General features: G+C 43.1%; 1 protein-coding gene and 1 long non-coding RNA gene across 2 annotated transcripts in view; both read left to right on the top strand.

The window, feature by feature from the left end:
* The window catches only part of LOC134397394 (uncharacterized), a 1,014,583-nt gene that overhangs the window by 369,865 nt on the left and 618,016 nt on the right, over positions 1-26,702 (top strand). The window lies entirely within an intron of this gene.
* The window catches only part of PKDCC (protein kinase domain containing, cytoplasmic), a 63,587-nt gene continuing 38,837 nt past the window's right edge, over positions 1,953-26,702 (top strand). The window contains exon 1 of the mRNA XM_063123995.1: positions 1,953-2,990. Coding sequence (XP_062980065.1) covers positions 2,241-2,990 — 750 coding nt within the window. The 5' untranslated portion in view covers positions 1,953-2,240. The remainder of the gene's footprint in view (positions 2,991-26,702) is intronic.

Below are 26,702 nucleotides of genomic sequence, written 5' to 3'. Positions count from 1 at the left end.
ACACATATTATGCGTTCATATGCTATGGGTAACAACAATTACAGGTATTGCCCTTAAGTGACAGGTATGGCCCGACCCTTATCCTATTTACTGGAGGTAACTTCCCACCGAATTCAATGAAGTTTGCTCCCATATAACTGTGCAGGATCACAACCTTCGAGACTGTGGGTAAAAGCCAACCGTAGTCCTATTTATCCAAAACCCATTGAAACTAATGGGGCTTAAGTTAGTCATGGCTAACTGAAGTCTATTCATTTCAATGGGCCTATTCTAAGTGGGACGCGCGTTGGACAGTCACTGTTGATTTCCAGTTCAGTTTGCAAACATGGGACAATATGAAATAGGCGCTTGATTGACTGCATATTTAATATTATAGATATTAAAAGACAGACGTGCAAAATGCCAATATGTACGCTGAACATAAGGGCTCAACTGGACCATATTTGTGATGTTTGATATTTTAGAATGAACTTGCTTTTAAAACAGGAAAGCGGTTTAGAAATGTTATAATAAAGAAGAAATAAACCGAGCTGTCATGACTCTCTTATTCCTTTTCCTCTTCTGTTTGGGAACATGTTTTGAAAGGTCAGCTATGAGAAAAGGCAACCTTCCCACCATCCATTCTTCTGCCCACTGCATGCCTTTCCTCACATCGGTATTTTGACGTGGGCGCTCAGTGTTTCTCTCACAGAGGCCATCACACAGTTTTCTATACGTGACTTAGACGAAGGTCTGACAATGCCGACAGGCTACCCAAATGAGGGGTATGTGCGTGCGCGTGCTCGAGACTGCCTTATGCGAATCTGAGCTTCTGGTGAAAACCCGCAAGCAATCATTTGTTCAAAAAATCCGCCCGTCAGTGCCTGAACTTTTAAAGCATCCTCAAAATGAAAATCGTTAAGGTTGGAAGAAAATACAGGCTGGAGAGTTTATTTGCAGGTCAGTGTTGATGGCTGCTTTGGGTGGCAGTCCTGCAGACTGGAGAGCCAGTGTGGTGTAGAATATTGGACTGGGACTCTGGAACTCTGGGTTCTAGTCCCCAGTGCGTAATATAGTTCACTGGGTGACTTTGGTCCAGACACTAACCTACCTCACAGGGTCGATGTGAGGATAAAATGGAGTAGAGGACTACTAGGCAAGCTGCCTTGGGTACTTGTATATATTATATTACATATAAATGTAATGGGAAAAATAAATAAAATGTTGGAAATGCTGCTGTATGCCATTTGCTGTTACTTATTTCTAGCGAATGGGATACAGACAGTGACATAGTTTTAAATATGGCAAGTGGTCTCCTGTCCTCTACAACCTAATGCCTTCATATTCTCCCCACCCATAATTTCTGCCGCAAAATCTCCACATCTTCCCCTTGCTCTCTACATCCGATTGCATTGGGTTGCATCCAATGTTAGTCCGGCTCAGAGTAGGCCCATTGTAATGAATGAGACTTAAATTAGTGAGGTTGTCTCCCCGATGAGTCCTACTTGGAGTAGACCCACTGAAATGAATGGGACTTCAGTTAGTCATGACTTGCAAATTCCATTCATTTCAATGGGTTTGTTCTAAGTAGGACACACCTAGGAGGAAACCCATTTCCAGTGCCGGCGCGCTCCTTCTCCCAAAAACAGCAGACAAGCGGGGGGCTCTTTCCATAGCGTCCCATTCCCCGCTGTCTTCTGCAGGCTACACCGTTATCGCGCTGGGGCCGCCTCTTGGGCCAGAAGCGGCCTCTGGGACTTGTAGTTCTCTCTCCTTCGCCTTCCAGTCGCCACCTCGGGAAAGAAGACTACGTTTCCCAGCCATCCTCCCTGCTGTTCTCCCCGTTCCACTGGCGAGGCCGAGACGTCAATCAATTGGCGTCACAATGTGTGTGTAGAACCCTCGGAGAGGGTTTTTTTTAATTTTTTTTCGGGTCAGCCCTGCAAATCGTCCTTCCCCTCCGCCCAGGGGTGTCGTTGCAGCTACTACTACTAATCAGATACTCCGCGCTTTAGGGAGGGTTTCTAAAGGCCGGGCTGGAGGAGGCAAGTGTCATGCGGGGGGCTCGCCTCGCCTCGCAGCAGAGCGGCGGCGGTGCAGCGTGAAGAGGCGGGTTTTGGGGGTGGGAGGATATTTTTCCCCCTTCTCTTTTGGCCATTGCTGCTGCTGATCTGGAATGTTGCAAGTGAGATTTCAGCCAAGCTGAGCGAGAGCAGGACGCAGGGAGCCGCCGGACAGCAGGCAGGGCTGGCTGCCGCGCGATGAAACGCCGCAAGCTGGCCGTGGCAGCCGGCTTCTGCCTCTCCTTCTTGCTGGGCACTTTGCTCAACGTCTTCTTCATCCCGGCCTTTGATCTACAGCAGCAGCAGCAGCAGCAGCAGCAAAGCGCGGCCGTCACGCACTCGCTGGCGGGCTCGCCTCTGGACGTGCCGGGGGAGGCGGGACGGAGCAGCAGCCGCCGCTGGGACTTAGCCCGGCAGATCCGAGAGCGCTACGAAGAGGTGCTGCGTTATCAGCGGCGGCGGCAGCAGCAGCAGCAGCCCCCGCGGCAAGCGACGGTGCCGAACGCCCCCGCCGGCTCTCGCCCGCTGATGAGACCCCTGGAGCGGCGGCTCATGGATCTCGCCCCGCAGCGGCGCCTCTCGTTGTCTTCGTCCACGGAGCGCAGCGCCGGCTGGCTCCGATCCGACCTGGGCATCTCCTCCGGGGCGCCCTGGCACCCCCGTGCCCAAGTGGAGCTCTCGCTCCGCCCGCTCCGCCTGGGATGCCGCGATATCCGCAATGTGACCGACGTGCATTACCTGGGCTCCGGCTACACCAAGGCCGTCTACAAAGCGGTGCTCAACCGGAGCTTGGCGGTGGCCCTCAAGTCCGTCGATTTTGGGGGGCACGACATCGACAACTGCGTCAAGCTCTACGGCGCCCTGGAAGACTGTTACCGGCTGGCCTCTTACAAGATCGTCAAGGAGATGGTCCTCTTGCAGAGGTTGCGGCACCCCAACATCCTCCAGGTAAAGAGGGGGAGGGTGTCCCTGGTGGAGCTGACTTCGGGAAGGTCGAGGGAGGCGGCGGGGTGCGCAGAGATCCCGGGCTTATGCTTTGCAGCGGGGCGGTGAGGTCTAGTGGAACCAGATGATACCACGTTCGGGTTAGACCTTTCTTTAAAAAATGGGATCCTGGCTTTTTTTATGATCGTCAGTTTTTGGCTTTATAAAGAAATGAAGAAACGGGATGAAGAAGAAGGGGGGGAAAGGGGGGGGAGAACTATTGCATTGTGTAAAATGAACTTCTAAATCCTACTTCGAGTAGACCCATAGAAGTAAGTGGGAGTTAAGTTATTCGCTTCAAGTCCCATTCATTTCAGTGGGTCTACTCTACGTAGGGTTGGATTTTACCCATTGTCAATAGCCGGCGGGATTATTTTCTTTGTCGCTAGAATAATGGCATTTTAATTGGGCTCTCTTGGCATGGATGGGCTGGTAGAAGGAGCGAGGGAGAGTTAATCCCCCTGACGTGTCAAGATAGAGTAGTTTACCCGAATGTGTCAAAAGTTTACGGCTGGCCACGTGCGACCTCTTGTTGGTATTACTTCCAAGCCGATAGCTCTGGCGTTGGTGTTGCAAATCTACTGGGAAGTCCGTTCCCCTTAGGTTCTGTTGCACTGACTTAAGTCGACGTGTTTAGGGTCGTGTTGCCACAAGCCGTTCAATCCAAGATCCGGCTACATCCGGATCTAGATTTCGTTGTGCATCCGAAGGCTAGTTTGGCCACCGACTTCTCTTCGTTGGGAAGCAAGGGGCAGCGAAAGGAAGCTGGAGGAGCTGGCGGAACTTCCTTCCGAGTAAATGTGAATATTAGGATCAGATGGCGGTCTCATGATTTTCGTGAGGCAGACTCCCAGCTCTCCAACGCCAAAATCTTGAACGTGGGTCGTTTGAGGCTAGTCCCGCTGAAATCCTTGTCACTGAGTCTGGAAATGCTATCCACGCCCACCGCCGAACTCAGTGGGGCTTACTTCTGAGTAGTCAGGGTTGCACTGTAACGGTTATTCCGAGTGTTTGGGATCGAGATGCTTAGACTCACCTGTACTAGACGATTTCCTCTAAATTGCGGAAATATTGATGCGGTAGTGAGAAGAAAGCTGCCTGAAGCATAATATTTGGGTATTTTTAAAATCGTCCTAGTTGTGATTCCTGGCACGCTCAGGATCGTGCTGAAAAGATTCTATTCGAATTCATAAAAGGCCTCGCCTCCGAATAAACCTGTTTAAGATCGTTCTTTTTAGAGGCAGAGAAGGAAAAGCCGAAGGACTAGCACCATGGATGCCGACTTGGCTAAGAATTTAAGCTTTAGTATAATCAAACAGCCCTATTGCAGAAGCAGAACTTGATTGAATGGGTCCATTGGGTTGTGTGTATATATTATGAAGAGTCAACCATGTTTTCTTTTAGCATGGCATGGCACCTTGATCATATTCAACTGCAGTTCCTACACAGGAATCAATGGATCATAAGTGATTTTACAAGAAGTTGATTTGGGATTTGAAAATTGGAGCAAAGATAATCCTGTTCCACATCCTGGCTATCCTAAAGTCTCTTGTCCCTTTGGTGACGCCCACAAAAATTAGGTCCTCCGGACATTATTGTGTCCTGTGCAAAACAAAATCAGTGTCTCTGTGTTTTTGTCTAATGTTAAGAAATCCTCAACCAGGCAAAGTTAACCACTTATAAATCCCCCCTCCCCTGCATGGATGAATTAAATTTACCCTTAATTCTGCCCCCTTAAAAATCCATGGGATTTGAAAATGCTTAAGGGGGCAACTTTATTCCAAATTTCCTAGGAGTAAACTCCATTGAACTCAATGGGACTTCTGAGTAGACCTGTATAGAGTTGTGCTGTTAGTCTGGTTGGATTGTGTCCCTAGGCGTAGAGTGTTGTGTTTATAGCTTACTTATAGATCACACATATGTCAAGTGTAGAATTAGAACCCTTATATAAGCAAATCTGTAATGCAGAAAGGAATTGACATAAACAAGGATGGGAATCTGTCTAGAAATATTTTGCAACCATAATGCCATTGAAATCTATGGCAAATCATTCATTAATGTCTAATAGGGGTAATGATCCACAAACCACTTAAGCAATGAAGTCTTATCTGGAAGAAAGCCCTATTGAACTCAGTGGGAATTACTTCTGAGTAGACATGCACAGGATTGTGTTGCAACATGGATTTCTATCCTGTCTCCACTCGTTCATTGATTTCAAAAGAACTTTATTCCACGAATAAAGTTAAGTAATGCTTTATTCCTGGAGTGTTTAAAATCGGCTGAAATCCAGAAGCTCTGGGTTTTACTCTCTTTTTTAAATTGTTCTGACCAGGAATGAAAAATAAATGCCTCTTTGGTTGAATCTGGGCAGAGGGAGAGAGAGAGAGAGACAGACAGACGGACAGAGGTGGCACTGCTCAGTTGTGAGAGAGCAATATCATAAACAGCTCCCAGAGCAACAGGAGAAGGAGGTCTCTGTTAGCAATTTTTACTCGTCCGGGGGCAAATCAAATTGGTCTTGTCAAAAGTGCAGACAAGGCAATCGATGGAGCCTGACAGCTAAAGCTTCCCTCCCCAATCCCTCCAAAGCGCTCTCTCTGTTTTAAAAACTACTGTCTTTCAATCTCTCTCTCTCTCTCTTAACAGAAAGTTTCCATCTTTGGCAATGTCCACAATGTCACACTCCCCCCCCCCCCCGAGAAAAATCCCCATTGTATTCCATGAGCTTTCCTTCCAAATAAACATGTATAGAGATTCTGCCCCTAAACTGCCTTTTTAACCTCCTCCTACCTAGGGAAGAAATGCTTTCAGCTCATCACAATATTCCTCTTCTAACTGGCTTCAGTTTCCAGGAAAGAAATCTCCTTTAGAGTAAACCAACCAACCTTGTCTATGTTTACTTGGAAGTAGCTCCCACTGAGTTCATTTGAAGTTACTCCCAAGTAAAACATGCCTAGGATTGATATCAATTATAATAATAATAATAATAATTAATAAATTTCTTATCCGGCTCTCCACTTGGATTATGGCGGGGAACAACAGCCTAGACAACCTAAAAAGAAAGTCCCAAGTTGCTAAGGTTTCAGGGGCTCTTTCCCCAATCCTTTCAGCCAAGCTCTTACTTCATCTCAACCTTCATGTACCCTTTTCAGTGCAAAGCCCGACCTCTGAAAAGCAAGGCATTTAGCTTCTCTTTGTAAGATTACCCAATTGCTCTGCAGAGAGGAGATCTGGGTTGGTTTTTTTAAAAAAAGGTTTCTTCTGTCCTGGTTTTGGCCCATGAAAATAAGAGAAGGTGCAATGAAATTCAGTTCCAATTGTTGGTATGATTTTAGAGAGAGTCTTGGTAATGTCTCCCCCACCCCCTTTTTTTGGTGAGTAATCGCCTGGTGGGCTGGGGTGGACTCTGAACCGACTGCTGTTTTCAGAGCCTCCTTCTCCTGCCCGGTCAATTACGACTTCATGGATTATGTGCCACCCCAATTATGGGAATATTTCATTTAAATAATCAGAACCATATTTGCTGATGGGCTTTAGATTGCTTTGCCTTCCTTCCAGGCTCAATAAAGCTTACTTGAATGGGACAGTCGGTGCACTAGAGGGGAGGCAGAAGGGAAGTTAGAAAAATCTCTGTCAATTCGATTTTATTCAACAAATTCTGTTGGAAGCAGTGGAGTGTGTGGGTGGTAAAATGCAAGCGAGCACTAAATGCTTGCTCAGGCATTATGTGCACAGGATCTGAATTAAAATGAAGTTGACAGATCTAGCTAGACATGCTTGTGATCCCAGGCATAGATCTATTGTTGCTCGAAGGGCCTTTGAAATAGGTTTTTGAGAAGATGTTTGGGATGAGGCCAGAGTGTGGGTTTCATTTTTATGTATCAGTCTTTTTTAGAAACTGAAATGGGATTGCAGCCTGCCTTGAGGTTGTATTGAGCTCCAGTTTTATTCAGGGCACTTAACTCTGATTCCATTCTGCTCCTGAATAGCAAACGGTAGCCTGTGAAAGACTCTAGAACCCTAGAGATTGAACTTTGCTCTATAGCATCTTATTTTAAAATCAGATGGGGTTCAATTTAAACTTCCAAAAGTGTGAGAGAAAGAGGGACAATAAAATCCCTTTTAAGATTCTGGAATTCTGAATCTGCTCTGTCCCAGAGGGATATTTTGGAATATTGCTGAATTGGGTCTGATTTTATTTTAGCTTTAAAACTGGATTCTATGTTGCCTTTGGCTGGGCTCCATTCGAGAATCTCGGATTTTGTAAAAGTGGAAGGAGAGCCCTGATGGATCAGACCAAAGAGCCATCTAATCCAGCATCATATTTCTGATAATAGCCAGTCAGATGATTCTTGGAAGCCCATGGTAGGGCATGAAAGCAGTGGAGGCTGTTGGCTCCAATGCCGTTGGGGTGGTGAATCCGCTCCGAGTTTCAGTCAGAACTCTAAAGGAGCATCAAAGTAGCAACCATCTCCAACTGTTTGCGCCAACCCCTGGCTGCAGAGGGACTTCTGGACAAGGAGTCTCCATTAGGATCACCTGCCTCCAACCTACCTTCTCATTACGATCTTTTTTGAGATCTCTCCTCTGGTTTACCTGGTGCCTATCAGTTCCATCACCAGACAAAAACTTGTTTATTTTCCAAGGCCTTTGAATACTTTTTATTCCCTGTCAAATTGGTTTTACGCTGTGTTCCTCCCCGCCCCCGCATGTGCTGTTTTTATTTTTAACTGATTGTTTTTTTCAGCTCTTGTCTAAAGCTGCCCTGGCAAAATGTCTGAAGGACAGAATACAAATCTTATAATCCTCCAGGTTACCTGTCCATGTATATCTGCTTAGACCCTAAGATCATCCTCAGAGGCCCTTCTCTGGGTGAACTAAATTAGGTGAGGCCGGTAGTTACTGAAGAGCGGGCCTTTTCAGTTGTGGCACCCAAGTTGTGGAATGACCTTCCCAGAGAGGCTCGCCTGATGCCTGCATTGTGGCCTTTTCAGCACCAAGCAAAGACTTTTTTTCTTTTCGAAGGATTTTTAGTCCTTCAGCTTTAAAAATTACATTCTTGGCATCTTTAGATCTTTGCGCTGCTGCTGGCTTTTACCCTGGTTTTTACTTTTATTTTATTTTGAACCTAAGATTTTTATATTATGTCTTCTAATGTTGTTGTATTTTATAGTTTTAGTTTTAGTTTGTGAACTGGCCAGAGAACTTTGGCTATTACATTTTAGAAATGTAATTAATATAATATAATATAATATAATATAATATAATATAATATAAATGGTTTGGGGCCAGGTTATTTGAAGGAACCCCTCCTCCTATATGTACCTGCCCAGACCTTAAGATCATCTACAGGGGCCCTTCTCCGTGAGCCCCTGCCAAAGGAAGTGAGGCAGGTGGCTACTAGGAGGAGGGCTTTCTCCACTGTGGCACCCTGGTTGTGGAATGAGCTCCCCAGAGAGGTCCGCCTGGCGCCTACACTGTACTCCTTCCGTCGCCAGCTCAAGACCTTTTTATTCTCCCAGTATTTTAACACTTAATTTTAACTTAAATTTAAATTTTACTGTTTTAACTCTGTATTTTCATTTTATATCTATTTTGCTGTGTGATTTTTATCTTGTTTGTGCTTTTTATACTGTATTTTGTATTTGTGCTTTTAACCTGTTGGTTGTTTTATTATGGTTTTAATTTTTGTGAACCGCCCAGAGAGCTTCGGCTATTGGGCGGTATAAAAATGCAATAAATAAATAAATAAATATAATATAATATAATGAAACAAATAATTTTAGTGATCAGGTCTAATACCCATGGAGAGACCTGTCCATCAGCAGTTTGTCAAATCCCCCCTTTAAAGACATCTAAGCCAATGGCCAATGCCCCACCATCTTGTGGCAATAAATTTCATTCGTTAACTATGCAAGTGTTGTGAGAATGTCTCCAGAACTCATAATCAGGCTAGGTAATTTCTTGCCCCATCCTCTGCTTTTTGAACTATCTAGATTGATGAAGCATTCTGTGAATTCAAAAGCATGCACATTTTTGAGGAATTTGTGGTTGGACCTGTGGATTTTGGATTTTTTTTTTTCAAGGGCCAGGATGACTTATCTGTATTTTTTAAAAAAATAGACTTCAGTTCTAGACTCTTACATCTGATTTTCATCCTTCACTCGTTGAAGTTAATCATGGCAGGATCAGCTTCTTTCTCAGTGACTGGCAATATGTGTCACTTCACTGATCTCTTTATATACATTTCTGGGAATGGTCCTCCATCTCCTGCCCCCCCCCCCCCCCCCCCCCCGTCCCTCACCCTCCTGCCAAGGCTCTTCTGGTTTCTGATTTAATTTTGACAGGAGGGACAGACTTTCTAAATAAACTCAACCTGTTTAGGTGAATTTCCTAAAGCAAAGCTCTTAGTGTCCAGTGAAAGTGTAGAGAGCTTTCAAGAACAGAAGCTCATTTTCCTGTAGCTGCTTCCTTGAGTGCAGGAATACGCTGGAGACCACCCATTCTCCCGCTCTTCTCTCCGGCTCAGCGGCACATCCATCTGCGATGAGTGACGGGTTGCCAAGGGCCTCCAACGCATTAGTGAATTAGCCTATTTATCCACAAATAGTCCCTTCTTCTGGAGCAGCCTATAAACTTCAGTCAGAAATTAGAATTCACAGCTTGGAATCTTGGAGTGGATACAGTATCACTTGATGCAAACTATTTACCCTTTTAATTAATTTTAAGCAGTACCGACCCTGGACATCTTGTGCATGAGCCTTAAAATCCAAGAAGCATCTTTCTCTGCATATATAGGTAAATTAAATAAGTGACATGTTTCCTCCATCTTTTCCCATCTTCGGTTCATTAGGGAGCTACTTCCCATTTCTGGGCATTGTCAGGCTTTGCTACCTGATTCATGCTTCTGGAATTTCCAGGCATGATTACTGCAACACACTCTATCTGGGTCTGCCCTTCAAGGTGACTTGGAAGTTTCAGCTAGTGCAGAAAGTAGCTATGTGCCTTCTGATAGGTGTTGGACGGCATGACCATATTCAGCCAGTACTATGCCAGTTGCACTAATTAGCAATTTGGCCTGGGCCTAGTTCAAGGTGCTGATTTGAAACTTGAAAGCCTTGCTTGGTATGGGTTTCTCATACCTCAAGGATAATCCCCCCCCCCCCCCGCATGAGACAGCTTGCCTGTTCAGGTCAATCAGCAGGTTTGATTTCATGTGCCGTCTTTATTTACAGCGAGTAAGAATAGTGAAATCTCAAGAGTAGGGTTTCTACAGTGGCTGCTTGAAATTTGCAAAACCTATTTGCACATAGATTTTAGCCCAGCTATGTCTTTGAAAGACCTATTTCTGCAAGATCTCTTTCGTTATGTTGGCTTTTGGCTGAAGTCTTTCTGTGATTGTTTAGTTTGATTTTTGGATTTTATTGTTGTCGTGTTTGTTTTCATTTTGTATTGGCTGCAGCTCCTTGTTGACTGTAAGACCCAGGCATGTTGCTGCTTAATGTGTGATAAGTGGTTCCTCTTTGAATAAACAGGGTGTATGCATAAGTTCACTTAAGATGGATTAGTTTTCTCTTAACATCCTTTAGTTATCATCTCCTCTCTATAACCAGAGTGTTAAAAGAATGACAGAAGAATGACAATTCTGAACCACGAACAGCATGGTTCAAATATTGCATCATGCACCCATCATGCAAGCTGTAAGGCTAGAGGGAAGCACACACTGGTGGGCTCATGGTATACGGGAAGGGATTGTTGCACGGCCAGCAACATTACAAATGAAAAATTAAACTAGATGGGCAGCCACATGCCACCCTAAGCAGGTACATGCTTCATCCATTATCTGCAGCTTGCATAGATCAGGTCTCACTAGATGGCCTTATGGGAGGCAGAGATATGGTGAGTTGTCTAGGGTCATACATTGCAAGGTTGTTGCAAGGATTCCTGAGATAATGTATGTGAAGCATTCTGGACACTTTAAAAGTTCATTATTTATTATCATGTCAAATCGGTGTGGGTGACTTGACTGTGGGTATGGAACCATATTTGTTGACTACTTGAGACTATGAGATGTAATTGTGTAGCCACACAGAACAAACAAGTGATAGTCGTTTAATCTAGACTAAGGGAGTCAGTGTGGTCTTCCATAGTTACCCTCAGTCACTCATTAGCCTGCTGCAGGATGTTTGGAAAAGCTATTCCAACTTCTCTCTCTCTCTCTCTCTCTCTCTCTCTCTCTCTCTCTCTCTCTCTTTCTTTCTCTCCCTCCCTCCCTCCCTCTCCCTCTCCCTCTCCCTCTCTGTCCTTAAATGGGAAATAATAGACAAATGTTCTGGAACTTCTAAGTGGAATAAAAATCCATGTTTCTCCATTATCAGTTGGCACTCAAGAATTTATGGTTTAGACATAGGTAAGGAAATTGCTCATGCTATAGCAGCTGCCTCTTGGAAAGAATACAAACTGGAGAACAGTTTTACGTTGGGCAAAATTTAATTGCAGCTCTGGACCTCTACCTGTGTGAAGTTTTCTAACAAATAAGAGATGAACAGCCTTGGCCAACTACATAGGTAGGATTTAAACCAACGTACAGTGCCATTCTAGCTGAGTTTACTCGGGACTAAGTCCTATTAATTCCTTTGTGTGTTTAGAATTACAGACTATAGCTGTAATCCTAAAGGCTTTTGCTAGGAAGCAAGTTCCATTGCACTCTGTAGAACTTACTTTTGAATAACTATGCTTAGGATTCCACTAGGTCCCACTGAAGGAAACTGGTCCTGTTTCTGTTTAATATTGAGGCCTCATTTATGTGTGTGCTCTGCAGTTTTGGGTGGCTGACTGACACGTAAGCACATGGCAGGCTGTTCTACGTGGCAAATAGATTGTGTCAAAGTAGCTCACCATACAGATTTTCTTTTTACAGTAAATCCCCAGAGTGGATTTCAACTACGCTGCTGTTCTGCATTTTGCTTTGGCATGGCCTAAATTCCTGGAATGAGGTGTGCGAAAATGTGTCACATGGGCACTAGCCACCTGGAGCTGCTGCCATAGATTTATAGGTGCCAGGTTAAAAAACCCCACTCCCCCTGGGGTTCATAATAGTTTGGAAAAGGCTTCTAGTTGGCTCTCCAGGATTTTGCTGCTTTTGGAAAATGCCATACCTTTATTTGTTAACTCCCTTTATTCTTTAAAACCGGTGTTGTCAGGCACCGTGAAAATGTTCTTAAGAAAGGTGGGATAAATGTTTTAAACATTTATTTTAAAATTGGAAAAGTATTTCAAGCACCTCCCCCCCCCCCTTCCCAAGCAGTAGGATTATGATAGTTTAGACATTTTGGTGCTTGAGACGAAGGATAGGTTGATGCCTCCACCCCATTCCACTTACCAAAGCCGACCGGCAGTGGAAGAACGTTCTCCACATTGTCTGTGGTTAGCAGGCTAGCTTGGGGGATACCGGGTAGGCCACCTACACACAGCTCTGTGCTTCAACACTTTTTTTTTACCCCACCCCCCAGCATCTGCTACCCAAGGCAACCACATCACTCTGTCTCGTGGTAGGCCCGGCCCTGTTGGGCTGGAATCCTTCTGTGGGCCTTAGGCTGCAATCCTATAATTTATTTATTTATTCATTTATTACATTTTTATATCGCCCAATAGCCGAAGCTCTCTGGGCGGTTCACAACAATTATATAACTGCTTAAGGGCACAATGCTATGCTGATACCATGAGCATCCAATGAGCACGTTGAATCGGGAGGGAAGCAGACAGGGGAGGCTTTGGGATATGCTGCATCTCAACTTCCCCAGTCCTTTCCCCACTGGCATGCTGCCTTTACCCTCTTTCTGGCTGCGAGCCCAGGTTCCTGATTCCAAGGTCATAATGCTGTCTCCTACCTCGGATGCAGAAATCCAAAAAATCCTATGTGTGCTCCCCCCGCCCTGATGCTGTCTAGGGGCCATAGGATTGCTCCCTCTGCCTCTTTGAGCTCAACAGGTCTTACATCAGAGTAGACATATCTAAGATTGTGCTGTACATGGGTTTAAACCCTGCAGTATGGCATGCCCTGTGGGGCTACATACATGGTAGGTACATAAAATACTTGGACCTTACTTGGAGTGTGTCTGCATGACATTCTTGCCAATCTGATGCTGTCAAGGGCAGGATTCCATTAGCAAATATATTAAAAAAAAAAACCTGAAAAGTGAAGCAGCATTCACCCTGCAAAGCTGAGACATCATTTAATAAGTTTCCTTGCCCCTCCTACACAGCATTGGAGAAATATATCCTGAAAGCAGTAGCCTAGGGATGTCTCGAAGGAAATTCTTGGCATCCTGACACAACTTTATTTATAGTTATTAGGTGCCTTATAAACAAGTTCCCTAGGCATTGTACAAAATCAGTTAAAACGTAACAATAGTACAATAAAAAAAATCCAACCGCAAATCTTCAAAGATCCAGCCCATCATTAAAAACATAAATACCCAATGCAAGGAGATAAAATACAATTTTCAGGACTTAAAAACGACCATTGTAGGAGCTAAAATCAGAGGGACTAAAATAACAAGATCGCAAAAGGCCTGGGAAAACAAGGAAGTCTTAGCCAGGAACTGAAAGGTCAATAAGGGTAGCTTCTCTAGGGAGAACATTCTTAAATTGGGGTGTCACTAGCAAAAAGGCCCTGTGGTACAGTAGGCTGTCCACTCTGCATAGGCCCTCTATTGCCTCCAAACTGTAACTGCCAGTGAAATCATCTTGGCTCACAATTGCTGAGTTGGTTGATTTCATGCCTTGTTGTTGATTTCATGTTGAAGATAAAGGGCTTCATCACACCTACTTTTTTCTCCTGGTTTGCCTCCGCGATTTCCACCTTTGTTTTGTTAGCGCGTCAAGCTAGTGGTCCCTTTCACATGTGTTATGGTATTGCCACTGTACAGGTGAAATCTCCTTTCGTTTGTTTGCTCTCCCACTCCACCCCCCCCCTTTTCCTTCCTCCTCTCTGGCTTTGTTGTCTTGTGTTTTACTGATTTAACATTTCATCAGCTGGATGCCATTTCTGCGGGCAATGAGAGTGTGATTGGTGTAGCAAAAGTTCATTCAACTGAGTCAGCACAAGCCCGTTCGTCCAACACAGCATGCTAGAGGAGGAGAACCGCCCCGCCCTCCTGTTTTGTCAGCAAGTCCTCCCTTCAAAGCACATGCCCCCAACAAAGGACAATGTGCCAGAATGGCAATACACGGGGAGAGGAAGGACACTTTAATGCCACATGGAGGAAATAAACCAGACTTTCCCTGCTCCAGAAAAGCACAGAACATGGAGGGGAAGAGGCAGGGTGACTGCAGGACAGGTACAATGTCATGTGAGTACCGCACTGCAAAATGGCAAACCAGGCATGATGAGAGTGTGGTAAAACGCTGGTGTGATGGAGCCCAAAGGCAAAGGTAGAAATAAAGGGAGGGCTTCTGTGTTGAAATGGTTTAAATAAATAAAGTAAAATTTAAAAATATGTGAGGGCTATAGCTCAGTGGCCAGCCCCATGTTTTACATCCAGAGGGTGCTAGGTTCATCCCCTGGCACCTTCAATCAAAAATAATTTCAGGGAACAGGGCAGGGACAGGCCCCTGTCTGAGACTCTGGAGACACATTGACAGCCAGAGAAAGCATGCTACAATGATCCTTGATGAGCAAGCTTACTATATGCAGAGAGCACAGTTGTTTCCATGATATGACATTTAAAAAATGAGCCCATGCCTGCAATTTGAAGTGGTACAGTTGAGAAATCTACCACTTTATTCAGCACATAGAGGGGAATGTTAAACAGACGCATCAATGGGGGATCATATCTGCTTCCAGGTGGTACCATTTCACACTGAACGTTGGGAATCAAGTACTTCAGTGCTTCCCCTAATTATAATAATAATAATAATAATAATAATAATAATAGTAATTTATATAGCACCAACAATGTACTTGGTGCTGTACAAAATATACAAATAAAACAGCGATACCCTGCCTAGAGGCTCACAACCTAAAATCACATTAAAACATATGAAGGGGGAAAGGGGTTCACAAAACAGAAATAAGAGAATAATCATAGTAATAAGAACAGTAAATCAAGCTAAAATACCGAAAGCTATTGAAAACAAATGAGTTTTCAAACGCGTTTTAAAATCTACAATGGAACTCGTGGTACGTAGTTGCTCTGGAAGAGCATTCCAAGCAAACGGGGCAGCCAGAGAAAATGGGTGAAGCCGGGCAAGAGAGATAGAAACTCTTGGGTGGGAGAACAACATAACATTTGAAGAACGGAGGATACGAGGGGGATGGTAAAATGAAATGAGAGAGGAAAGATAAGAAGGTGCAAGACCATGACATGCTTTGAATGTCAGCAAAAGAAGCTTATACTGAATTCTATATGGGATCGGAAGCCAATGAAGAGATTTCATCAAAGGAGAAACATGGTCAAAACGACGAGCCAAGAAAATAATCTTGGCTGCAGAATGGTGAAGAGAGACCAAAGAGGAGAGATGAGTATAAGGAAGACCAGTTAAAAGAAGATTACAAAAGTCCAAACGGGAGATAACCAATGCATGGACAAGGGTCTTAGCAGAAGATTCAGATGAGAATGGACGGATCCTAGCAATGTTATATAGGAAAAAACGGCAGGACTTGGCTACAGCCTCGATATGTGAGGAGAAAGAAAGTGAAGAATCAAATATGAAGCCAAGACTACGAGCTTCTTCCACCAGATAAAGTGTGACATTATTAACAGTAACAAAGAATGAAGAGCAAGGGGACGGTTTGGGAGGGAAGACAAGCAAAACTGTTTTCGCCATGTTTAGTTTTAAGCGACGCTGAAACATCCAGGCTGAGATATCAGACAAACAGGCTGAGATCCTAGCCTGAACGTCAGAAGAAAGTTCGTGAGAAGAGAGATACAATTGTGTATCGTCTGCATACAGGTGATATTGGAGGCCATGAGAATGAAGAAGATTACGTAACGATAACATGTATAAAGAGAACAACAAAGGGCCAAGTACTGAGCTCTGTGGCACCCCAACTTGGCACCCCAAAAATAATATATCTCTTACCCGCCTCTCCAACTGGATCAAGGCGGGGAACAACAAGCATAAAATACATAAAATACTGATTAAAAGCATCCTAAAAGCATACTAAACTATCCTAAAAGAGTATTTTATATGAGGGGGCATTCAAACATCTAACATATCCTCCCTTCCTCAGCATGCAGTTTTAAATGGTAGAGCCCAGGGACATGCTCATGTGTTTCAGGTCTTAGTAGGGACTTGGTATGACAACTCTGTAAATACTTCATGTACGCAAAGGCCTATATATTGCAGTTTTAGGAAGAGCGGTTTGTATTAACAGGCAAATATTGCCTGTAAAGTATCACAATATTATTTTTATTCCAAGCACTACATCTAACACATTGACTCTTGCCCTGCTGGACTTTTTCAAACTGAGTATGCTCACGAGACTTACTTTCAGTGGAAGTGGGTCTTCCCTTGGGCCCAGATTTGACCCTAGAGGCGGGCATTTTTCCTTGTAAATCTCTTTCAGCTGACAGCTTGAAGTGTGGCCTGTAAGATAACAACCTTGTACTTTTGCTGTCTCAGCCCTTCCCTATTCTTATCCTGTCTCTTGTCAGCGTCAGCTTGGATTGTTTTTGTATTTTGAAATTGCATCCTTTCAAAATGTGCTGTGTACAGTATGTGTTAATGATTGCTTAACTGATGAAAAGCTTATGCTCAATTTCAGAGGTGGCCCTCATTAATCAGGGCAACTGATTTTCATTTTTTTAAAAAATCCAGGTAGTTACCTTGCTGGAAATGACAACAGAATTAGGGGAGGACAGCCTCCCCTAAAGAATATTGCAACTCTGCAAACATGTACAAAGTAATTTGTTTTAAGTCCGGGTTGCAGACTGCCTGCTAAATGTTGTGGCAGTCTGCTCTTGTTTTTTTTTTAAGGTAATGGTAGCTTGTTAATGTTCTAAAAATAGTGTGCTTTTTTGGTGTGTGTGTTTTTAAAGCATTGGCAAGATATAAATAGAATGAATGAATGAATACACAAATTCTTCAGAACAACTGTTTTATTTATAAGCAAAGGTCATAGACCGAATTTTAATGGATTGATCAGTTTAGATTTCTTTAATTGGATGATAACGCTCTAAAGGCGCAATCATATGCCTGTTTATAGACAGAAAAAAGGCCTATGGCTCCCAGCATGCTGGGAGTTGTACTCCTCCCCCCGCCCTAAACAGGCATAGGGTTCCTCCTTAATATGTACACAGAAGGCCTTTTTAAAAAGAGCCCTCTTAAAGCTCCCACCAATTTTTGTGCCACGTGTTGGTCTTGAACAGGCCAGATGTGCCAAATCATGGAAGCATTGAGCGCATCGGAAGAAATCTCCAGAAAGAGATGAAGCGACATTGGAGCGGGCTGTGTGGGGAGTTTAGCTGCTGACAGCAGTTCATGCTGATGTATTATAGAAAGCTTCTATTTAAGAAAAGTCGAGAGCTGTCTTTCCCTTACTAGGGAGCTGTCTTTCCCTTACTATGACCACCATCTGGGTGTCTTTGCCTTACAGGGCATTGCAAGTTGTTTGTGAATTTCACATCCTTCCCATTCCATATCAAGTGGGCTTTGTGTGTGTGTGTGCGTGCGCGCCAGCCATTGTGATGGGCAGGTGCAGATCAAAATGGAAATTTAGCTTGGTCTGGAATGCAGAGAAGTGGAGGAGAAGGAGTGGAGGAGAGTCGCTCATTAAAGTTGATTCAATAATGAAAGGCATTTGAGAAAGGAGGGATGTGGGTCACTGATTTATTGTATCTGAAGATTTAGCAGCCTCGCTAATTGCTTTGCAGTTGCTATCTGTCAAACACAGTAGCGGATGGACTGTCCGTCTATCTCTTTACCCCTCTTTGCAGTATGGTTGCTTTCCTTTTGGGGAAGGAAAAATAAAATCACCCAGAGTCCTGTGTTTTCATACAGCTATGGAGACAAACAGGTATATTTGTAGATTGATTCTCTCCCCTCCCCTCCATACTCCAGTCTGGAGAAGAAGACAGAAATCCATTCCTTGGTAACTGCAGTAGCTTAGCTCTTAATTTCAAACAATGGTTCCGATTGTAAAGAGACAATGGCAATGTTTGATTTACTGTAATCAAACATAATTATAAGCCTTGTGTGTCGGCACAAAGGCTCAGCCAGTCATAAATAGCTTGTCTTAAGTGATTGTTCTCATGTTGTTGGAGCCAACTGGAAGGAAAGAGACGATTGAAGCTGACAAGGGACTTGGAAACGTGCTGTTTCTGGGATGGTCCTGCTCACCTGATGACATTCTCTCCATGTGGGGATCTGCACAGCTGTCTCCCTTCTGACTTTTCATCAGCCCGAGATTTTATCAGAGGGTCCTTCCCTGCATGTTGATAAAACGGCTTCTTCTCATTGGTTCCTAGGAATTGCATTTGGCAACTCTGCACTGTCGAGATGTATGCAGTTCATATGGAATTTTGCTGCCGTTTTGTTGAAACAGTTTTGTTGAAACAGGATCTTTTATGTTTTTAGGTGTTGAAACAGGATCTTTTATGTTTTTAGGTGTTTTTTCTTGGTTTGGAGTTTTGTATGGTAAGCCCCTTTGGGTACAATTTGATAAAAAGCAGCTAATAAAAATGATAAATGTCTTATGTTTTTAATCTACCAGCCAACGCACAGGGCCCAATCCAGCCACAGTTAGACACTTTTAAAAGGATGCAATCTTATGCAGACATGTCTAGGAGTCAGCCCCATTAAATGCAATGGGATAATTTCTGCGTAAACATTCATACAATTGCACTGTTAGTTCAGTTGATTTCATTGGGAGAGATTTAAGTACATGCTTAATGTTTTAACTGAAATCAAAAGCATTTAAAGGATTTAGTAGTAGCTGGATCCTATTCAGTATGATTTATGCATACAAGTATGCCCGTAATAACTCCATTGTCTAATTATCTCTCAACTGTTTTACTGTGGTAATAGCCCTAATTTCACACGTTTGACAAAGAATGAAAAGGTAGTGGGCATGGATTAGAAACCTAGTTTTAGGAAACCCAGTTTTAGAATGTTGAAATCAGTGATATTGGGGCTGCAGTCCTGTGCACACTTATCTGGGAATTAGCCCTATTGAATTTATTTCTGAGTAAATATGGTTAGGATTAGCCTGTTGAGTAGCTACACTGTAGCTCAAGTTAACAGTACATTATTATTATTATTATTATTATTATTATTAATTAATTACATTTATATCCTGTCTTTTTTCCTCCAAGGAACCCAAGGCGGCATACATAAACCTCCTCCCCTCCATGTTATCCTCACAACAACAACAACCCTGTGAGGTAGGTTGGGCTGAGAGTCTGTGACTGGCCCAAAGTCACCCATTGGGTTTCCATGGCCAAGTGGGAACTAGAACCCAGATCTCCCGACTCCCAGTCCAACACCTTAGCCACTACATCTCACTGGCTCTATACTATATCTAGTATAGGCAAACTAGATATAATATTTCCTTCCTTCTTCTCCCTTCCATGTTACTGGGGCACAAAATGTATCAATATAGAATATATATAGCCAAAGGAGAAATAATGTCATTTTCATAGAGACAGGTAAGATGCTCGAGCATGAGGTGACTAATCAGTTTCAGGCACTCTTAGATGAAACTGATTTTCTGGTTATATTTCAGTTGGGGCATAGGCCTGGGTCTTGCAATGAAACTGCCTTGGGTACCCTGTAGGATGACCTATGCGGGGAGAGCGAACAGGGTGTGTGTGACCCTGTAGGCTCTCCAGGAGTTCTCAATGGCCTTTGATATCATTGACCTTATTATTCCTTAGAAAGGTGGTCTGAGTTTAGTGATTCTGATCACACCTGGATGACTGCTTCCAGAAAGTGGTACTGGGGGATTTCTGCTCAGCGCTGTGGCATATATATTTATGGGTCCTTCAGGTTTCTATCTTAAATAGCATAGGAGATAATATAACATCTACATAAAACCACTGAGTATGGTCATCGGGAGATTTAGGACTGACTGGAACAGGATGCTATGATCATATTACGCCAGGATTGTATCCTCCTCACTGTCTTCCTGTTCATATTCAGTCCCAATTCAAAGTGCTGGTTTTAACTCGTAAAGTCCTTCACCACAATATCTGAAGGAGTGTCTTTTCCTGTTCCTACCTGAGATCAACAGAGGTCCTACGCCTAGTGCCTTATATGCTGAAGTAGTGAGTAGCCACAAGAGAAAGGGCCTTCTCAGTTGCAACTCCCCCCAATTACAGAATCTTTTCATTTATTTATTTATAAATAAAGAGAATGCCATCCATAGAGATGCCTACTTTAATGTCATTTTTCAGGGCTAGGAAAGAGCTCTCACGGGTCTTTTAACCTTTGTATAGTTTTATTGCCGTGGTGTGTGTTAAGCTGGTTTTAACGCCACAGAATTTTTTTTAGATCTCTGCATTGTTTAATGCTTGTTATGTTTTTTAGTCCCTACTCTGTTTTTATTTGTTTTTTTAACTCTGCCAGTGGTTTTGGACAATTTTTATTCTAGCCTGTTTGTTAACCAGAGAACAATTGTTGTAGGGACTAATAAACTGAATGAAAGAATGAATAAAATAAATCTCCTACAGCTACCGTCCTATGCACACTAACATGAGAGTTCTATTCAACTTGGATTTACTTCTGAGGTAACATAAATAAGATTGCAGCATAATAGCCTAAGGCTAAACATGTTTGCTAGGAAGTAAGCTGAACTCAGTGGCTTTACTTCTGAGCAAACATATTTAGGATTCAGATTCTAAGAAATGGTATCTATTTTTAAAACAACATTCTAATTTAAAGTATGAGTTTGCAAGTCGTATGCAGAGAAGTCTCTGGTAAACTAATATAAGATGGTATGTCTGAGAGCAAGCCACTATCTTTATTTCCCCCCAGAACAATTGTATAGTTTCTAGCTTTTATTGGTTATTTGATAAACACTGGTTTAAAGCAGTGTTTAAAAATCCTACTACAATGACAAAGGATTTATTTATGAATGTTTATAGCACAGTTCGTAGCTTTATATGGATATATTCATGATTTTATGCCAAGCCTGTTAGCCTAATTGGGACAATGTTATAAATATGTCAAACTAGAATTTGGCATGTATTTTAAAAACTGTGTTTAATCTTTCATTAAAAACTGTGGATCAGAATTTGAGCTCTTATTGAAAGTGTAGTCATTAAGTCACTGGGAATACTCCAGACTTAAAAGAATGGATGTAGTGAACTGGAAATTTACTGGAATGGCTGGTTTTGTATTATCTTATCTGCTCTTGTTATAGAAAATTGTATTTGTTCTGAGAGACAATAACAGCCAACTACATGTTAGTTTAATGACATAGCTTGCAGTTGCATATCTTTTCACTTTTTCTCTCTCACAGTTGTAGGGTGGGGGGGACACCCTATGCAAGGAGGCAGTGCTTAAATATTTCCCTCCTAGGCCCAGTGTTACTGATAATCTGCTTCCATGCATGACTATGGGGCTTATAATAGAAGTCCTTATTGGCACTAATAGGGACTTCCCCCCCCCAAGACCTATAGGCATGTGGGGGAGGGAGGATTACTAGTAAAATTGGGGCTGGGGGGGAAAGTATTAAACCTCCCCTCCCTGTGCAGGGCAGTTCCAATAAAAACCAGACCTCCCCGCAACCGTAGGAAAAAAAGGGGGGAAATACATAGTTGCTAGCTATGGCTTTAATGGTACATGTAGTTTGGCTGTAAGGCATTAGTCCTATCCAGACTTGAGAGAGACTTGCTTCTGATTAAACACACAGAGGATCAGGTATTTTATTGAACTAACAGGGCTGAGGTACGTTTGGACAAATTAAGACATGTACAAATGCATTATGTTTATACAAATTAGGGCTGCAAGCTTTAATCGGCTTAATCCATACATAAATCAACTAGTTCTTTAGTTGATTAATTGGGATGGTAATCAACAGGCCTGTGAGTTCAAGACATGTCTTGAACTTATTTCAGTTCTAGCTTGTTTTTGTAATAGGGAATGGAAGAGATAATATAAAAGATTGAATTTGCTTCTAACAATGAGTGGTAGTTTTTGTTGAATTATATATATATTTAAATTAATTAAAATTTAATAAACAAATTTATTAAATGTACTCCCTTTAGTATCTCAAGAAAGGCACTTGGACATGGTTTGGTAAAATGCAAGTTCATTTCTGTTTATGCTTCACATGTGCTGATTTAGCCTGGAGAAGAGGAGATTGAGGGGAGACATGATAGCACTCTTCAAAAACTTGAAAGGTTATTATTTATTTATTTATTTATTTATTTATTTATATAGCACCATTAATGTACATGGTGCTGTACAGAGTAAGGACAAGGATCTTTTCTCGATCCTCCCAGAGTGCAGGATATGGAATAATGGGCTCAAGTTACAGGAAGCCACATTCTGGCTGAACAATAGGAAAAACTTCCTGACTGTTAGAGCAGTACGACAATGGAACCAACTACCTAGGGAGGTCGTGGCCTCTCCCACACTAGAGGTATTCAAGAGGCAGCTGGACAACCATCTGTCAGGGATGCTTTAATGTAGATTCCTGCAATGATCAGGGGGTTGGACTGGATGGCCTTGTAGGCCCCTTCCAACTCTACTCTTTTATGATTCTATGATTTCCTTCCTCGACTTCCTAGTTCATGGGAATCATAGTTTGCAGGAATATCTGATGGAGACAGTTTTGACATCGAAAATGGCTACATTACCAAATCATTGGTAGAGCATTTCAGCCTCCCAGGAAAATTCACTTCCCACCTGAAAGTTGCAGTGCTTCAGCAAAGGAGACTCCATCAAACTGCTAATTGGAACTTTTCAAGAATTTTGATACTATCAGCTTGGGTGTGACTAGGCTATTATTTCCTGTCCCACTACAGTGTTAATTAACTTAGCAGTGCTAGGATGATTGTGTTATCACCAATTATTCGAACTGCTGCTGTGAATGTTTGCTGTGCTTCATTTGCATACATATAGACGTTAATGGAAATGTTAATCTTTTTTACATTTTATTGCCATTTGACTCATTGTTTATAATTTCTCTCTCTCTGCACCTATGTGAGAACACCCACCCCTTCTCAGTCCCTGAGCTACTATTGGCAGGATTCCTTATATTAGGGACAAGGTGTCTTAAACCAATATGTCTGCCATGTTGAATGTCCTGAAAAATTCTTAATAGGTTTGACATCCTGTGTAGGTTTAAAAGTGTGGTGAAGGAGGAGGACTAGGTCTCCCCTGCAGTAGATTACAGCTGAGTGTGCATTGGCTTCCACATGGTCAGAAATTCTGAGGGGGGTGTAATGGCTAGAGTGTTGGATTAGGACCACCGAGACCCAGATTCAAATCCCCACTCAGCCATGAAGTTTACTGGATGACCTTCGACAGTTAACATTTCTCAGCCTAACGTACATGTTGTGGGGATAAAATGGGGAGGATGGGGAGAACCATGTATGTTACCTTGAGATCTGGACCTCTTCGTAGGAAATCTATTTTTTTAAATGTACATCACCTTTAGCTGTGTACACCTCTTTGGAAGAAAAATGGGATATAAATGCGACACTAATTTTTTAAAAAAGAAAAGAAAAGGCACGTTTCTATCCCACTTCCTTCTGAGAATATAGACCTGTCTTGTCTTCTTGATCACCAAATTTAGTAGTAGTGGGGGGGGGAGGGGGAGGAGGGATACACGACTGAGGCTGTTTTGATTTTCCTTGGAAGTAATGAATCAAAGTCGCCCCAAGGAAGGGTCTTAACGCGTAACATGTTGGGCAATAAATTGACGTCCATGCTGCCTTTGGGGCCTCCTCCCTTTTAATCCTGCATCTGGTGCTTTCCCTTCTTTCGCTGAGCAAGTGCAAAGACATTTGTGTAGCCTAGAATTACTTCTTTTATTTTTGTAATAGCTGTGTGACATCACAGACTGTGTGTCCTCAAATGGGGACATCTCAATTCAAATCCTTGCTCCGCCATGAATCTCTTTGTGTGGCCTTGTGGAAATCATTATCTCTCAACCTGATCTCACAGGGTTGGATGGAGGATAAAATGGGGAAATGCCATGTGCTCTACTTGGAGCAAAATCAGGAAACAAAGATGCTAAAAACAGAGAATAATGTGATTACCCAACTGTAAAGTAACCCCACTGAACAACGTGTACATATGTTTTTGCTGTTTTGCATTGGCTTAGGATGGCCCCCACCACTACTTTTCTGGCTAGGGGCCTGGTTGTCTTGCTACAGATATTTAAGATGATGTGTATATATAGCCCAAACTGGTTCTTGATGGAGGGTGGAGAGGTCAATGCAGTGCCACCTTCTGGCGATTCACTGAAGGTGGCCATCTGCTGTTCCGTCCTCCACAGCCCAAGGGAATGGGGCGGGGGGGGGGGAGTGGGGGAGACAGGAGGTGGGCTGAAGGAGCAGACAGATGCGGCTTGGCGAGGAAAGATGAATTACACAAAGTGCTTCTTTATTGCAAGAATGCTTCCCCAAAGGCCCAGATGTTATCCTGAGCTTTTAAGAGTGAAGAAAGGATCTGTTAGCAAGAACTCTGCTGCTGCTGGAAGCCTGGAGCTGATACAATTGTAAACCAGCCATAACTATCCATGTCATTATTAGACGAGCTGTACGTCTCTGTTCTGAAGTGGCCGAGCGCCGTTTCTGGATGGCGAAAACAATGGGGTGGCCGGGGAGGATTTGACTGGTGTCACTGTTATTTATCGGGGAAGGGATTCCCCCCTCCCACCAATTTCTCATGAAACAAAATATACATAATGGTGTTGGGTAAAAGACCCCACCTGCCTTAGTCACTTTCAGAGCTGCACTTCCTAAGAATAATCTAGGCTAATTTGTCGAATCTGTTATGTGTTTCATGTAAATCACTCCCAAAGTTCTTAATTGCTGCTTCTTTATGGGAGCAGATGATTTGCAACCCATCTATTTTCCTTCAGAATCCTCCCCACAAAGGCCGGTTGTGGGACCAGCCACTATTAATTTCAGTACCCAAACTTACTGAAGCTTATAATGGAAGACCGTTTTATGCCCAGAAAGGCCTAAGATGTAAAGGGTGTGTCTATCTAAAGAGCAGGCTTAAATTGGTTTAATAGACATTTCTTTTCCTTACAACACCCAGCCGCACTTGGGAATGCTGAAAATGGATGGTTCGTGCAGAGAGCCTAACTCAGAATTCCTCACCCTCTGACTAAACTACCATTCCCAGGATTCTTTGGTGGATGCCAAATTAAAATGGTATCAAATTGATACATGTTTGTATTGTAGATATAGCTAGAGAATGAATATGTGATAACATAACATCTTTTCAGGGATGCCATTTGAAGTTCTATTGGGGGAAATCCCTGTTGTTTAAGATGATATTGCCAAAGGGAATGCGTCAAGCACATTTGCTGTGCGATTGTTTTTTAAATACTTCATAATTCCAAGAGAGAGAAAGGCTTCTGTAGAATAATCACATGTGGTATGTTCGGTATGCGTTTAGTTTGCTGATGTTGATCTAATTTGTAAGACGATGTTCTATGGTGCTGCTTCTACCATTATTTGTTCTGTTGTTAAGATTTCATTTCATTTTCATTTCAGTTTGATTCTGTCATAGAAAAGCAGGATAGATAGAAAGAAATCTGAAATATGGGAGCTGAGCAATTGCTCCCTCCTTCCAGAACCAGTTTAAGACATTGTGCTCCCTGAGGTAGAATAGGAAATGCCACCCCCCCACTCCAAGTTGAGGTTCACAGTACCCACATTTGACCAAGTCACTTTACCACCTGAGGCAGAAAATCCTACAAGTGCCTCTCTCTGTCATTTATAATAATATGGTGATAATAAATTAAAAAGTAACAAATTTGTTGTCCTTTCTTGCCACTCAAAATCAGATGCCTGAGGCAGCCCCAGCTGCAACCTCCCCACCCTCGCTAAATAGCATCCTTGTATATTTTATAACTTAGGTGTCTTAAAGCCAGCCAGCGTGGCACAGTGCTGGAAAATGTGATGTGGGATAATAAATTTTTCATTGGCATCTCCTGGGCCCTGTTTTCCCAGACCTTGCTCTTTGCATTCTATGGGCTGCATATAATAAAGACAGGAATATTCTAGCTGATGGTTTCCTTCCCTCTTCTCTACTTGCCCTCCGGTCATGCTGGAGGAGCTGCTATAAGAACAAACAGCTAAGATGGCACTGCAACATCAGTGGTATAACTGTCTAGGTAGCAGGACGGAGGATGTGGTGAAGTGTGCCTCAAGTGAACGGCAAATAGTAAGTTTCATGGCTGCTAACTGTAGGCCGTATTTTGTGTTTTGGGGGTAGCACAGCATAGCCTACAGCGAAGGTTATTGGGCCGACTCACAGATGCTGCTGGACCAATATAGAGGGCTGTGTTTAATTTCAGCAAACCCCAGATGTGCTGCACGAGAAACATGAAGGGTGTGATGACCCTGGCCCTTTCTACACCTAAGCGTTATCCCAGGAAAATGGAGGGATCATCCCTGCCTGCTCCCAGGACCCCCTGGGTGGCATTTGGATGCACAGGAATGATCCTGGGATACAGGGCTGGTGTAGACATGCCTCCTGCGT

This window comes from Elgaria multicarinata, chromosome 4, assembly GCF_023053635.1.
Source record: "Elgaria multicarinata webbii isolate HBS135686 ecotype San Diego chromosome 4, rElgMul1.1.pri, whole genome shotgun sequence".
Lineage (NCBI taxonomy): Eukaryota > Metazoa > Chordata > Lepidosauria > Squamata > Anguidae > Elgaria > Elgaria multicarinata.
This window is presented reverse-complemented; position numbering and strand designations above follow the sequence as displayed.